Raw genomic sequence first — 13,711 nt, 5'->3', positions numbered from 1 at the left:
TAGCTACCAGCCCTCTTCCCCCCATCTAATTGCTCTGTGTCAGTTCTTCCTCTCATACTTCATTACCTTTCCCTAAATGGTTTTACTTTTTAGAATCACATCATACTCAGTTCTACCCCAGTCTTTCTTTTGAACTACCCAATTACTAAAAACAATCTTGGACATACATTTTACATTTCCTCATATAAAAAGCAAACAGTCTGTCCTTATTGAGTCCCTTGTAATTAGTCTTTTATCTTGAATGTCAAATTTTCTATTAAGTTCTGGGGGTTTTTGCAACAAAATTCTGAAAGTCTGGCAATTCATTGAATGTTATTTTTTTTCCGTTCAGGATTATGCTTAACTTTGCTGGGTATGATATTTTGAGCTGCAACCCCAGTTCTTTTGCTCTCTGATATATAGTATTCCAAAACCTGTGCTCTTTTACGGTCACCACTGCTATGTCTTGTGTGATTCAAACTGTGGCTCTGCCATATTTGAATTGGCTTTTTTCTTGTTGCTCATAATATTTTCACCTTGAGCTGGAGGTTTTGGAATCTAGCTATGATATTCTTGTAGCTTTTTCCTTGTAGGATCTCTTTCAGGTGGTGATCAGTGGATTTTTTCTATTTCTACTTTCTCCTCTTGTTCTAACACTTCAGGACAATTTTCTTTAATTATTTCTTGTGTTATTGTATCAAGAGTCCTTTTTTGATCATATCTTTCAAGTAGTCCACTTATTCTTATGTTTTCTCTTCTTGATCTGTTCTCCAGATCAATTGTTTTTCTCATGAGATGTTTCGCTTTCTTTTCTATTTTTTCATTCTTTATATTTTGTTTTATTATTTCTTGATCTCCTATAACTTCTCTAGCTTCCCCTTGCTCAATTCTAATTTTCAGGGAGTTATTTTCTTCCTTAAAATTCTAGATCTCCTTTTCCAATTGGTAAACTTTGTTTTCATAAACTTCTTATTTTTCTTGCTTTGTTCTTTCTTTTTTAAAATTTTTCCTCAGTCTCTCATTTGATTTTTAAATTTTGATTTTTAATAAATATTAATTTTTAAAGTATTTTTAAAGTTCTCCTATGAATTCTTTTTGGGCAGGTGACCATGCTTCTCTTTGGGGTAGGAGAGGCTTTTTTTGCTTCAGTATCCTCCTCTGAAGATGAACTCAGGTCTTCTCTGCTCCCATAGTAACTCTCTGTGGTTGGGTTCTTTCTCCTTTGCCTGTTCATTTTTTAAAAAATTTGTAGCAGCTTATTATTATAATCATCTCTAGTTGTGGGGTATGGAAATGGGGTATGAGTGCCTCTGGCCTCAGTTCAATTCTCCCCTCTGGCCTGGAACCAAAACCAAGAACTCCACCCTCCTGTAAGTGCCCACAGCCACTGCTTCTGCACTCAAGAGGCATGTACTGGTTCCTTTTCTCCCAGAGCTACATCTCAGCAGCACAGCTGGACCTGACATGCCTTATCAGCAGAGGTTCCTTTAGTCTTCCCCTGCTCAGATGTCTGACTCCCCACACTGTCCCAGAGGTGAAAATTCCTGTGGCTGGGGACAAGTCTGTCTCCCAACCCAAGTAGCCCCAGGGCTCACAACTAGTTGTTTCAGTGGAACTAGCTTGGAGGTGTTTAGATTTCACAGGGACCAAACCTTGGTCCTTGGATTTTTCTTCCTATCTTCTCTGGCTGTCCCAGGAGGACCACTGTTCTGTCCCAACTGTTGTTTATTGTTATAACTCTATGTTCACCCTGAGGCACTATTTTGTCTTCTTTGTCAAGGAAATCTGGAGACCTTGGAATTTTCTGACCTATTCTGCCATCTTTACAGAATCCTCTCTGCTATAGATTTCTTAAACTCAACTTATCCAAAACTAAACTGATTAGCTTTTCCAAAAAAATGCTTTCCCCCTTCCAAACTACCATATTACTCAGTCAAGGGCACCACCATCCTCTCAGTCTCCTAAGCATGCAATTATTTCTTAACTCTCTCTCTGTCTCTCTCTCTCTCTCTCTCTCTCTCTCTCTCTCTCTCTCTCTCTCTCTCTCTCTCTCTCTCTCTCTCTCTCTCTCTCTCTCTCACACACACACACACACACACACACACACACACACACACACTCCAAGCAGCCTTTTCTGACTTTGAATCAAATGAGTGAGAGGATGATTATTGCAGTTTGAGATGTGGGGTCAGATGATGTCTTACCTGTCTACCTTTTATCCAGACTGAGGAAGCAAAGGATTAATCAGAGTGAACTGATTCCCAAAAAGGTAAAGGAAAAAATTGGATCTGCCCCTTCTCTGAGGAAAAAAAATTGCCTCTTCTACTTTCTACTCCAGCATTTCAGCTCCCCTGGGTCATTGAAAATAGCCAACTCAGGAGTTAGCTGATAAAATTTTGTTTGGCTTAGATGTGTCTGTCCATGCCTTGTCCTTTCAATGAAAAGATTGTTTGAATGTTAATATTGGCTGTTGTGTTTAGTTTGTTTACAATCCACTCCAGTCTCCCATAGGAATAATTGCTAGCCAATTAAAGTCCATAGCTGCTTAATAATTTTTTTAGATGAATTACAAATAATTAGAAATAAATTACAAAGCCAAAATAGATATAATAATAATTCCTCAGGATCTGGGCAAGAGAAGCAGCCCCTGTGAGAAGACTTATATCCCTTTGCCTTACCATACTACCCCAAAGTAGGTTATATAATACACCTGGATGTCCTTTAACATGCAGTGGTTCTGAGAAGAAGGAGTCAGGTAGTAGTTGAATCTCCTTTTGGGGTTAAGTGCCCCAAGAGGCTTATTTACATGACTGAGATATTTCTAAGAGCTTCCTTTCACTGGCAGTGCCTGCAGGATTATTAATGCGCTATGGTTCTGGGGTTTGAGAGGAGGTCCCAGGATTTACAAATGAGAGAGGTTATAAGAATCAGTAGATCAGTGAACTGGTTACCTGATGGTGGTTCTTGCCAGACTTCAGAGGTCTTTCAGGACCATACTATTGGGGTGGGGATGGTCATACCTTGAGGATTGGAGGATAGGGTGTATCAGTAAGGCAATAAACACAACATCAACTATAATTGTGAATATGCCTATGTAGTTCTGTATTGCAAAGTATGAGAGACTCTCCATAAAGAAGGTAAAAGAAGTAAAATATTTATTCAGACACTAGATAACCATATCCCACAACTAAATGTTCAGCTCCCACAACCAGTTAGTCCACTTTATCATAACAGCAAGGAACTTAAAACACAATATCACAACATCAGCCTTGCTATTCCAAAACCTCTCCCACCCTCTTCTGGGGTCTTCCCAAAAACAAATTCACAATACAGCTGTCACAGTCTGCTCAGCTATCATAGGTCAACTAACTATCGCTATGGCCATTAACAGCCATAACAGCTCTCTCTCTCTGCATTTCCTGTGACACAACATCCTTTTCCTCTCAGCAAGCTCCTCCCACCACATGTGACTTAGGCTTCCTGTGATGTAAGCAGGTCATATGGCCTATTAATGGGTGGGAAAGATCTTTAAATCTGAATTGCTATTACACAGGGGTAGGGCTTTAAAAATATCTTCAGGGAATTGTGAACTGATCCAACCATTCTGGAGAGCAACTTAGAACTATGCCCAAAGGACTATAAAACTGTGAATACCTTTTGACCCAGCAATACCACTACTAAGTCTGTATCCCAAAGAGATCATAAAAATGGGAAAAGGACCCACATGTACAAAAATATTTATAGTAGCTCTTTTTGTGGTGGCAAAGAATTGGGAATTGAGGGGATGCCCATCAAGTGGGGAATGGGTGAAGAAGTTGTGGTATATGAATGTAATACTATTGTTTCATAAGAAATGATGAGGAGGCAAATTTCAGAAAAACCTGGAAAGATTTGCATGAACTGATGCTGAGTGAAATGAGCAGAACCAGGAGAACATTATACACACTAACAGCAACATTGTGTGATGAACAACCTTGATAGACTTAGCTCTTCTCAGCAATGCAATGATCTAAGTCAGTTCCAAAAGACTCATGATGGAAAATGCTATCCATATCCAGAGAAAGAACTGTGGAGTCTGAAAGCAGATAGAAGCCTACTCTTTCTCTCTTTTTTTGTTTTTTGTTTTTTCTTTCTCATAGTTTTCCCTTTTGTTCTGATTCTTCTTTCACAACATGACTAATGTGGAAATATGTTTAATATGATTGTATATGTACCACCTATGTCATATTGCATGCCATCTTGGGAAGGGGGGAGGGGAAAGGGGGAAATTTAGAACTCAAAATCTTATCAAAATGAATTTAGAAAATTAAAAATAAATAAATTAAAACAATAAAAATATGCTTGGGAATTGATTTTGAAATTTCATTTAGCTAACAGAAAATATTTTTAAATGCTTCAACTCTAAGGATTGGAAGGCTGGCTGCCAGAGGATGGAAAAGGGTTCAAGGATTCCTAAACAGGGCCCTGCTATGTACTTTTATTTCTTAAAATGGAAAATTTTGCTTCATGTATACTCCGCCAAAGTTAATCAGCTAAGGAATGGTGAAAAATGTACTGAAATATCTCTTTTATTTAGGTTTAGACTTACTGGGAATGTCCATTGAATAACCAAATATTTGCCAGTTCTCTTCAATTTTCGAGGATTATACTTGGAACAGAACAAGATAGAAAGATGAATAAGATATAGGCTCTGGCTTCAAGAAGCTTACAATCTAGTTGGGGAGACTTATAGACTTGGAAAGGTAGAATATAAGTGCCATATGAGTGGTATAGACAATAAGTCCTACCAAAGTTCGGAGAAGGGAGATAGTTAGTGATTGGCTGAATTGGCTACTGAGGCCTTCCCCTCAGAAGTGAGATTTGACTCGTGCCTTGAAAAATGATTACTATTTTCATTAGGTGGAGGTGATGTTGAGTTTTAATAAGCTTATATGTCATTCCTTGTGTTTGTTTCAGCACTTTACAAAGCAAGGAGCTTTCTCCAGGGTCTGGGCAAAAGGAGAGTCAAAGCTCCAGTCATGGGGTCCTCTGTGTGAGTACACAGCCAATGACCACTGTCAACCAGCCTCCCACAGATCAGAGCCCTCACACACTCCGGAAAGGTATGACTTTTGTCTCCTTTCTTATTAGTACTTGTCTTCAGCCCCCTGAGGGTTTAAGTTCCAACTAGTTTTAAACTTCCTTTAAACCAGGCACAAAGGCTGTGGGACTTAATAGATGGTATCTAGGGTTCCAATCTACAATTTGAATTCAAAAGGTATTATCTCAACACTTTGCCCTATACTTATATTCAAATGTATCTCCATAGGTGAATTATATCCTCACTTAGTGCCTCCATTTTCTCCTTTGTAAAATGAGGGATTGGGATCAGTAATCTCTAAAATCTACTTCCAGCACTAATATGCTATAGAAAAATACAGCAGTATGTAGGAACCTTCCTCTCCCTTAGCTTCACTATGTCTGTCATTGTACAGTTAGTCGAACCTAGCAATGCAGAGGGTATTATTCACTTCTACCAAGACTTGAGTGTTAAGGCATCAGAGGGACACATATGAACTACCCAACTAGCCCATCCAGACCAGTGTACCATCTTTGGCATACTATAGAAAGGGCATAACTACTCTCTTTGACATCAGTTTCAAAGTCTAACATTAACTTTTGATAAATTGCTAATAAATCATTTTGTGTCCATGATTCAGGAATTTAGCCAAACTTTTTTTTTTTTTGAATGGACAGTGCTTCTTGGGTTAACAAACTCCATACATTTATAACTTGTAAAATAAAAATTAAATTGAGAAACAGTGTTGTATAGAACATAGAGAACTGACCTCAGAGTCAGGAAGACTACTGCTTTCAGGTCTGACCTCTGATACAAACTAGCTATGTTTTTTACCCTCAGCAAAGACACTTACCCTCTAAGTGACTCATCTAGTTTCCTAAGACTGTAAGCTGTAGGGCAGCTGCCATTCTGCATTAGTAGAGATAATTGTTTTATTGGGAGCTCTATATACTGATAAAATGGCAAGTTCATTCAAAAATAAAACAACACTTTTATTTGCACTACATTTACTCATTTTAGGTTTCATTGCCTCCTTGCTACAAGGATTTGTTGAAATTGTTTGATTCCATGCTGTCCAGAATCCTCTTCACAACTGAATGAAATTTGATTATATTCATTTTGGTCTTCATCTTTTGGATCTGAAGAGTCCTATGATTCTTAGTGGATTCTTATTCAACTGTTTCTACATTATCTTTATCATTTGAATTTACCTTTTCTTTGGAGTGCTCAGTCTCCAGCCTTTGAGATCTAAGTGTGAGTACACTATAGTTTTATACAAGGGCAGTGTTGAGGTTTGGGGGATGCTTAGGACCCCAAAATACCATCACACCAGGTCCTGCCCAAATGAATTCAACTCAAGCCTTCTTTCAGCCAAAGAAAAACAAAGTTTATTAAAGATTTGCCATATTGGGTAGACTTAAGGAATCTGAGACTTTGTGACACTTTAATTGACAAGCAAGCCAGATTGAATCTAAGCTAGATTGAATCTGAGCACCTTCATGGAGGCAAGATGGATCTTATATACAGAAAGACTGTGGGAGGAATCTAGGGGTGACCAAGTAGTCTGCGGTGACTAGAGGAGGTGTTTAGGGAGGGTCTTGATGGGACTGGGGGGACTGGAGTGAGGTCAGACTCCAGAAATGGGATTAAGGGTGGGAAATAGCTGAAGACTACCTGGAGATGACAGACAATGGAGGACTAGGCTAGTTTAAGGGTATCAAGGGTGGGAAGTGGGGGAACAGACTAGGGGAGGTAACAGACAATGAAGGGCCAGGCTAGGTTAAGGGCAACAGATTTGGGCATGAAAAGCTTATGGCATCAAGCGTTGCTGTGTTTGTCCTTCCTTTTCAAAGAGGATCATGGCATCAGGGAAATGACGACGTGACTTACAGTTGACTTGATCTGAGTGAGGGAGGGCTGTGCAAGGTCACCAGCCTCACTTTCTCCTCCAGAGCCATCAGCAGGACTCTAGCTGTAGCAGTGGAACACATCTTCAAGGAAATCTCTAAATGACTACTTTGTGCATCACACAATGTAGTATTTTTGTGCATTTGCATACTCATCATTTACATGACATTTCATTTCTCAGATGACCATCATCCTATGTAGCTTTCCTTCTCTTCACAGCCAAAGACACAGAAAGCTGCCTGGACTTTTTCTTAGCACTTTCTCACCTCTGGTTCATGCTCAACATCTGGTCATCTGACTTCCATTTCCTACACTTGACTTAAACTGCTCTCTCCAGGGTTACCAATGATCTCTTTAGTGCTATGCTAGTGGTCTTTTTCTCAATTCTCATTCTTCTTTTTATGTTTCTATAGCATTTAACTCTTAACTGCCACCTCCTTTTGGATACTTTCTCCTCTCTGGGTTTTTGTGACTCTAGTCTGCCATGATAATTTCCCTACCTATCTGATCTCTTCCTCCTTCTCCTTTCCCTGGATCATCTTCGATGTCTCACCTACCATGTGTCATGGTTCATCATCCCAGAAATGGGAAACTACGCTGGCCTATGTATTACAATGGCCTCCCTGCATCCCTTCTCCAATTTCCACTCCCATCTAGTCTTAACTCAGCTGCCAAATTCAGATTCCTAAACTATCAGTCCAACTATGTCACTATCCTGCTCAGAAAACTTCAGTGGTTCCCTGTTGCCTCTAGGATAAAACACACATTCCTCTGTTTTGATTTTTGAAGCCCTTCACAATATGGCTTCAACCTATCCAGACTATTATACTTCATATATTCTCTTCCAGAAACCACGTTTCAGCTAATCCATCCTATTTGCTATTCCCTATATATAGTATTCCTTTTCCCAATTCTCTGCCTTTGTCTAAAGTGTGCTTATACTTGGAATATACTCCACACTCACCTTGGTCTCTTGGAATTCCCAGGCTTTTCTTGGCTCAAGTGCCACATGTTTCAAGAGGCATTTCATTCACCAAATCACTTTGTGTTTTTAAAATAGGTTCTTTATTTATTTATTTGTGAATGTCTTTTATCTCCCTCCTTTACCCCACCCCTCCACCTCCTGCCAGTAGAATATAAGCTCTTAGAAGCCAGGAATTGCTTTGCTTTTGTATTTGTATTCCTGGCAACTAGCACAATGCCTGGTACACAGTATGTGATTAAATATGTATGTTAAATCATTAATTGATTTGTGAACAACCTTTACAAAATGACTTGTTCCATCACTAATCCCTGAGGAATTGTCATTTCTTTATATTTTTTTTCTCTCATCCAATCATCTACCTTTAGTGAAATTTTACCAAGTTTTAATTTAATTACAGTGACTCAATTTTTTGAACCTTTGGCATGGAATCTTATCTATGCTTTTTTTTTTGCAAAGAGAGTCTTTATAAATTAGATCCACTTTCTGCTCCTTCTTTGTATTCTTGCTTGGCTCATCAAAGAACTCTAGATGTACCAGATTTGAAAAATATTGTTGTACCAGAAGCGAGCGAGACACACCACAGAGTATAGGTTTTAAGTGGAGAATTTATTAGCTGGCGGCCATCGGGGTACGGCACCACAAATCAATGGCAAATGTGTTGGGGTGATGGCTTGGCTTATATAGGATATGGGGGTACAGAGTAAGGGGGAAGAGGAACAAAGGTCCTGGCTGATCAAAAGATTCAGTCAGGTTATCGTACTAGTGGGATAATCTCATTTACATTCCTTGGTGGAGTCCCAGAGTCCCAGGGATATCTCCCAGGAAGGGTCTGTCAAGTTATCTCTCAGTGGGATGGTCCTATCTATTGACATTCCAGGAAGGAGCCAAGGAGTCTCAGGGATATCTGCTAGACAGGATCTGCCAGGTTATCTCTCAGTGGGATGGTCCTATCTATTGACATTTCAGGAAGGAGCCATGGAGTCCCAGGGGGTTTGCTAAATACCAAAGATATCTGAATCCATTCTTTCTGGGGGGGCTTGTCAGTAGCTAGGGGTTACTCAGGGGTTCCTAATTTTCCTTGTATTACAATATCATAATTGTATAAAAACTATTTTCTTTCCCCTAGCACATTATTTATTTCATGGAAAAAATATTTTGTAATATATTCCACCAACTTGCCAAGCATTAAAGCAAATGAGATTCATTATTAAGGACCAAATTAAATATACTTACTTTCCTTCAATTCTAAAATCTGTCCTAGGAAAGCCATTTATAAAATTAAAGATAATTTTACCTGCTCATCTGATGGCACAATAGGTAACTGACTGGTTTTGGAGTCAGGAAGACCTGCATTCAAATCCAGCCTTAATAGCTATGTGACCCTATCAAACTTAATTTGGAAGTCTGTGTCCATAGAGTAGGACGAAAAAGTTGTTATTCAAAGTGTAGTTTTTCAGTGGGTGCGAGATGGTGAGGCCTGAGAGACCATGGAGGTGTCCATTGCACACAGATTTTGGGACAAGCTCAGCAAAGGGCCCTGGTGGTGTCTTAGGAAGCCACAAAGCTGAGCCTGGCCTTCACAAGACCTCCTCTGCCTTCCCCAGAGGACTGCAGGAAGCTCTGTGAAAGTATCCAGAATGCTGTGTTGGCAGAGGTTTCTGCATACTACTAGCTTCCCAGAGACCAAGGTATCACGTTATGAAAAATGGTTCAAGATACTGTTGTGGACGTAGTGAAGGGAATGGCCCAGTTTTCCCAGGTGATTGTCAGAGCTCGACCTCAATGCATATCACATGAGTATCTCACATCAGCTGGCAGTATCTGGGAAACATGTGGCAGATAACAGAGCAGCAGCCCTTTTGATGCTGGCTTCGTATCTGAGGGGAGTGAAGGATGCACTTGAGGACGTGGAGCAGGCAAGTGGAGACCCTTACAGTGACATCTTAGAAGATGATGAATTGAAATCTCGGGGTAATACGGACGCATATTGGTTAAAAAAGGACCAGCAGCTCTTAGCTCCGTGTATGGGACTGATGAAAGCCTCTCAAGCTTGCCTCAAGAGAGTCAGATCCTCAGGGGCAGCTAGGTGGCGCAGTGAGTAGAGCACCGGCCCTGGAGTCGGGAGGACCTGAGTTCAAACCCGGCCTCAGACACTTGACACATGTACTAGCTGTGTGACCTTGGGCCAGTCACTGAACCCCGACTGCCCTGCCCAACGAGAAGTTAGTGGAAACCCATGGGAAGACAGTTGTCTGAGACCAGGGTGCCCAGCTAGGTGGCATTATTGACATTTCCAATGAGATCAGTCCTAGTGTGGACGAGTTGGCTCCAGGCGTGCGTCCACCTTTGAGTCACGTGACTAAATGCTAGACAACCAAGGTCCTTGAAATCACAAAGGCAAGTCGTGTGTGTCCCCATGAAGGAGAAAACTGGATCCAATTTCTTTCAAGGGCCATTGATCACAACATGAACAAAATCAAGACTCTTACTCAGGGTGAAATTTAAACCTTCTTCCTCTTCCTCTCATGGTGCCACAACCAGGCTCTAGTTATGAGGGAGTTTCCTGGGTCAAGAGAGTGCACTTAAAAAGGAAGGTTGTGTCCAAAGACTGGGAAGTAACCAAGATTGTTAAATGTGTGTGTGTGATACTTTTTGTGGGTGGAAACCAAACATCTCAAGTCATATGACCTTTTATTTGTGCTACTCAGATTCATGGAGAGCTTTTCCTGTATATTCTTTATTTACAATAAAATACCTTTTTTTGTTTCCAAAAAAATGTAGTTTTACTTCCAACTAGATGGAGTGAACCAGAAAATAAAATTTTTAAATAAGCAGATTTTCTTTTTCCATATGGAAAGAGAAATAGCTACTGATGCCTCATTGAAGACTTAAAAAGTTGCCGCATCAGGAAAGAGATTAGACTTTAGCCTCAAAGGGCAAAAGCAAAAGTTAGAAGCCCCAAGGAGGGCAATTTAGGCTTTGTATCAAGAAAATCTTAAAATTAGAGCTAATTAAATATGGAATGGGCCACTTTGGTAACTGACAGGTTCTCCTTCGTTGAATGTCTTTAAACAAAGTCTAGATGACCTGTTGTCAGGCATACTGTACTTGACATTTTATTTAGTAATGGGTTAGACTGGATAGCCACTGAGGTTCCTTCCAGCTTTGGGACTTGCTATTTTGTGACCTGGACGATATTTCTTCTAGGACCAATTGGCCTACAATCCTTGCTTAATCCTGGCAGGTTTGAGGTTTTCTAATGATATTTTCCTCTATCTCTAATTTTGTTTACTATTATAGTAAATTTTCCATTGAAGACAGAATCCACCTGTTATTAATATTCTTTCATGACCATTAAGAGGGAAAATAGGGTAGAAACTAGAGGAGTAAGAGGTTAAGACAAATAAAATTTAAAAGTGGAAAAAATTAAGTGTTTAATGGTGTTAAGCACAATGCTAAATGCCCAAGATAAAAAAATAAAAATGCAGATTAAAATTCTAATTTTGTCATTTCTGGGAGCCAAGATGGCAGAGTAAGCAGTAAGTTGCTCTCACCCTCCCTTACTGACCTTGAAAAACCCAGAAAATACCACCTCAGGAAAAATCCTGGTGCAGTGGAGCCAGCAGAAAGATAGGGTGCAGCAGTCTTTTGGCTCATGAGGCTAGGAAGATTAATGCTAAAGGTCCCTCTTGCTGTAACTGAAGGGAACCAGTACAGGATGGGAAGCATCCTGGCAAGCCAGTGGCAAGCCCCACCTCAGTGGACCGGCAGGAGCTCCTGAGATCCAGGGTGGTAAAGAAGGCAAGTGCCAATACCAGGACCCTCGAGTGTAGCCAGGTGAACTTTCAGATGCCAGCACGGAGAACCACCACTTTGGCAGGTGGATTTGTGTCCATCAGTGGCTAAGGCTACCTATGCTCTAGCACAGCTATGGGCAAAGAGGTGATACTCCAGCAGCCAGACCACCCCCACCCTCACACCCCACCTCACAAGCTTCAGTGTAACCCAGGGGAAACACAGAAAAACCCCACTTGTCCTCTGCACATACCAGCCACCACCACCAGCTCCAGCTCAGCACCAGGTAAGTTACAGCCTCCAGCTGCCAGCACCTGAGGCCCCAGCACACAAAACCGGTAACCAGATCCTAGACCCCCACACAAGAAGCTTGGAACAATGCCCCCTGTGCCCCAGAAGCACAGATCAACTTTAAAAGCCAGGAAAAAGGCAAACAGCATGAGCAAAAAGCAACATAGAAAACCAAAGATCATAGATTCTTACTATGGGGACAGAGAAGATCAAAACAAATTCAGAAGTGGACAGCATTGTCAATATACCCATATCTGAAACCTCAAAGGGGAATATGAACTGGTCTCAAGCCCGAAGGGCCTTCTTAGAGGAGCTCAAGAAGGATTTTAAAAGTCAAATTAGAGAGATAGATGAAAAAAATTGAACAATTCCTTTAAAAATACAATTCGCAAAATGGGGGAAAAAATACACTGAAGAAAACAACTCCTTAAGAAGTAGAATTCACTAAATGGAAAAGGAGGTAAAAAAGCTAACTGAAGAAAAGAATTCATTAGAAATTAGAATTTGGCAAGTCAAAGCTAATGACTCTATGAGACATCAAGAATCAGCCAAACAAAATCAAAAGAATGAAAAAAAATAGAAGAAAATGTAAACTACCTCATTGGAAAAACAATTGACCTGGAAAATAGATCCAGGGGACACAATTTAAGAATTATTTGTCTACCCAAAAGCCATGATCAAAAAAAGGGCCTAGACAGTTATCTTTCAAGAAATCATCAAGGAAAACCACCTCAAAGTCCTACATTCAAAAACTAAAATAGTCATTGAAAGAATCCACCAATCACCTCCTGAAAGAGATCCCAAATTGAAAATGCCAAATTTGTGGCCAAATTTCAAAATTATCAGGTCAAGGAGAAAATACTGCAAGCATACAGAATGAAACTACTCAAATATCATGGAACCACAGTTACCATTATGCAAGACCTTACAGCTTCTACATTAAAAGATCAGAGGGGTTGGAATATGATGTTCCATAAGGCAAAGGATCTTGGATTACAACCAAGGATCAACTACTCAGCAAAATTGAGCATAATCTTTCAGGCAAGGAGATAGATCTTCAATGAAACAGGAGACTTCCAGACCTTCCTGATGAAAAGACCAGAGTTCAATGGAAAATTTGATCTTCAAATAGAAGACTCAAGAAAGGCATAAAAAGGTAAACAGGAAAGAAAAAAAAAACCATGCTATTCAATAAGAGCAAACTGTTTACATCCCTGCATGGGAAGATGATGCTTGTAACTCTAGAGAGCTGTATTTTTATTACAACAGTTAGAAGGGTGTACGTATAAATTGATTTTGATGAGATGATAAAAAACTTAATTAAGTGGTGAAAAGGGATTATAATGGGAGAAGAAGAAAGGAGGAGGCAGACAAGGGTAAGTTACATCACATGAAAAGGCACAAAAACATTGCATTAGAGGGAAAGAAGGGAGGGAGATGAGCATTGTATGAACCTTACTCTCATCCAATTTAGCTCAAGGAGGGAATAACATACTCAGGTATAGTGTATTATGAGGGCAGAATTTATAATTTCAAAGAGGATCATATATATGTCTGAAAGGTTTGGAACTGTGAGATATAAGGAATCTCCAAAGTAGGAGGCAGAAGAATCAAAGCATATATTTAGGCTCCACAGTAACCAACCCACAAACCAGCATCCCCATTTTGATATTTTGATCAAAAGCTTCCAGGCC

The 13,711-nt window shown here is 40.0% G+C and overlaps 1 protein-coding gene and 1 pseudogene across 2 annotated transcripts in view; both read left to right on the top strand.

Annotated features, from left to right (window-relative positions):
* ARHGAP44 (Rho GTPase activating protein 44) overlaps positions 1-13,711 on the top strand; it is a 223,775-nt gene that overhangs the window by 195,740 nt on the left and 14,324 nt on the right. For both annotated transcript variants that reach the window (XM_036756005.1, XM_036756006.1), the window contains one exon: positions 4,936-5,081. In XM_036756005.1, coding sequence (XP_036611900.1) covers positions 4,936-5,081 — 146 coding nt within the window. The remainder of the gene's footprint in view (positions 1-4,935; positions 5,082-13,711) is intronic.
* Positions 9,419-10,436, top strand: LOC118845987 (annotated as a pseudogene).

This window comes from Trichosurus vulpecula, chromosome 4, assembly GCF_011100635.1.
Source record: "Trichosurus vulpecula isolate mTriVul1 chromosome 4, mTriVul1.pri, whole genome shotgun sequence".
In the NCBI taxonomy this organism is placed as follows: Eukaryota; Metazoa; Chordata; class Mammalia; order Diprotodontia; family Phalangeridae; genus Trichosurus; species Trichosurus vulpecula.
The sequence above is the reverse complement of the archived record's forward strand: the minus strand, read 5'-3'. Positions and strand labels throughout refer to the sequence as shown.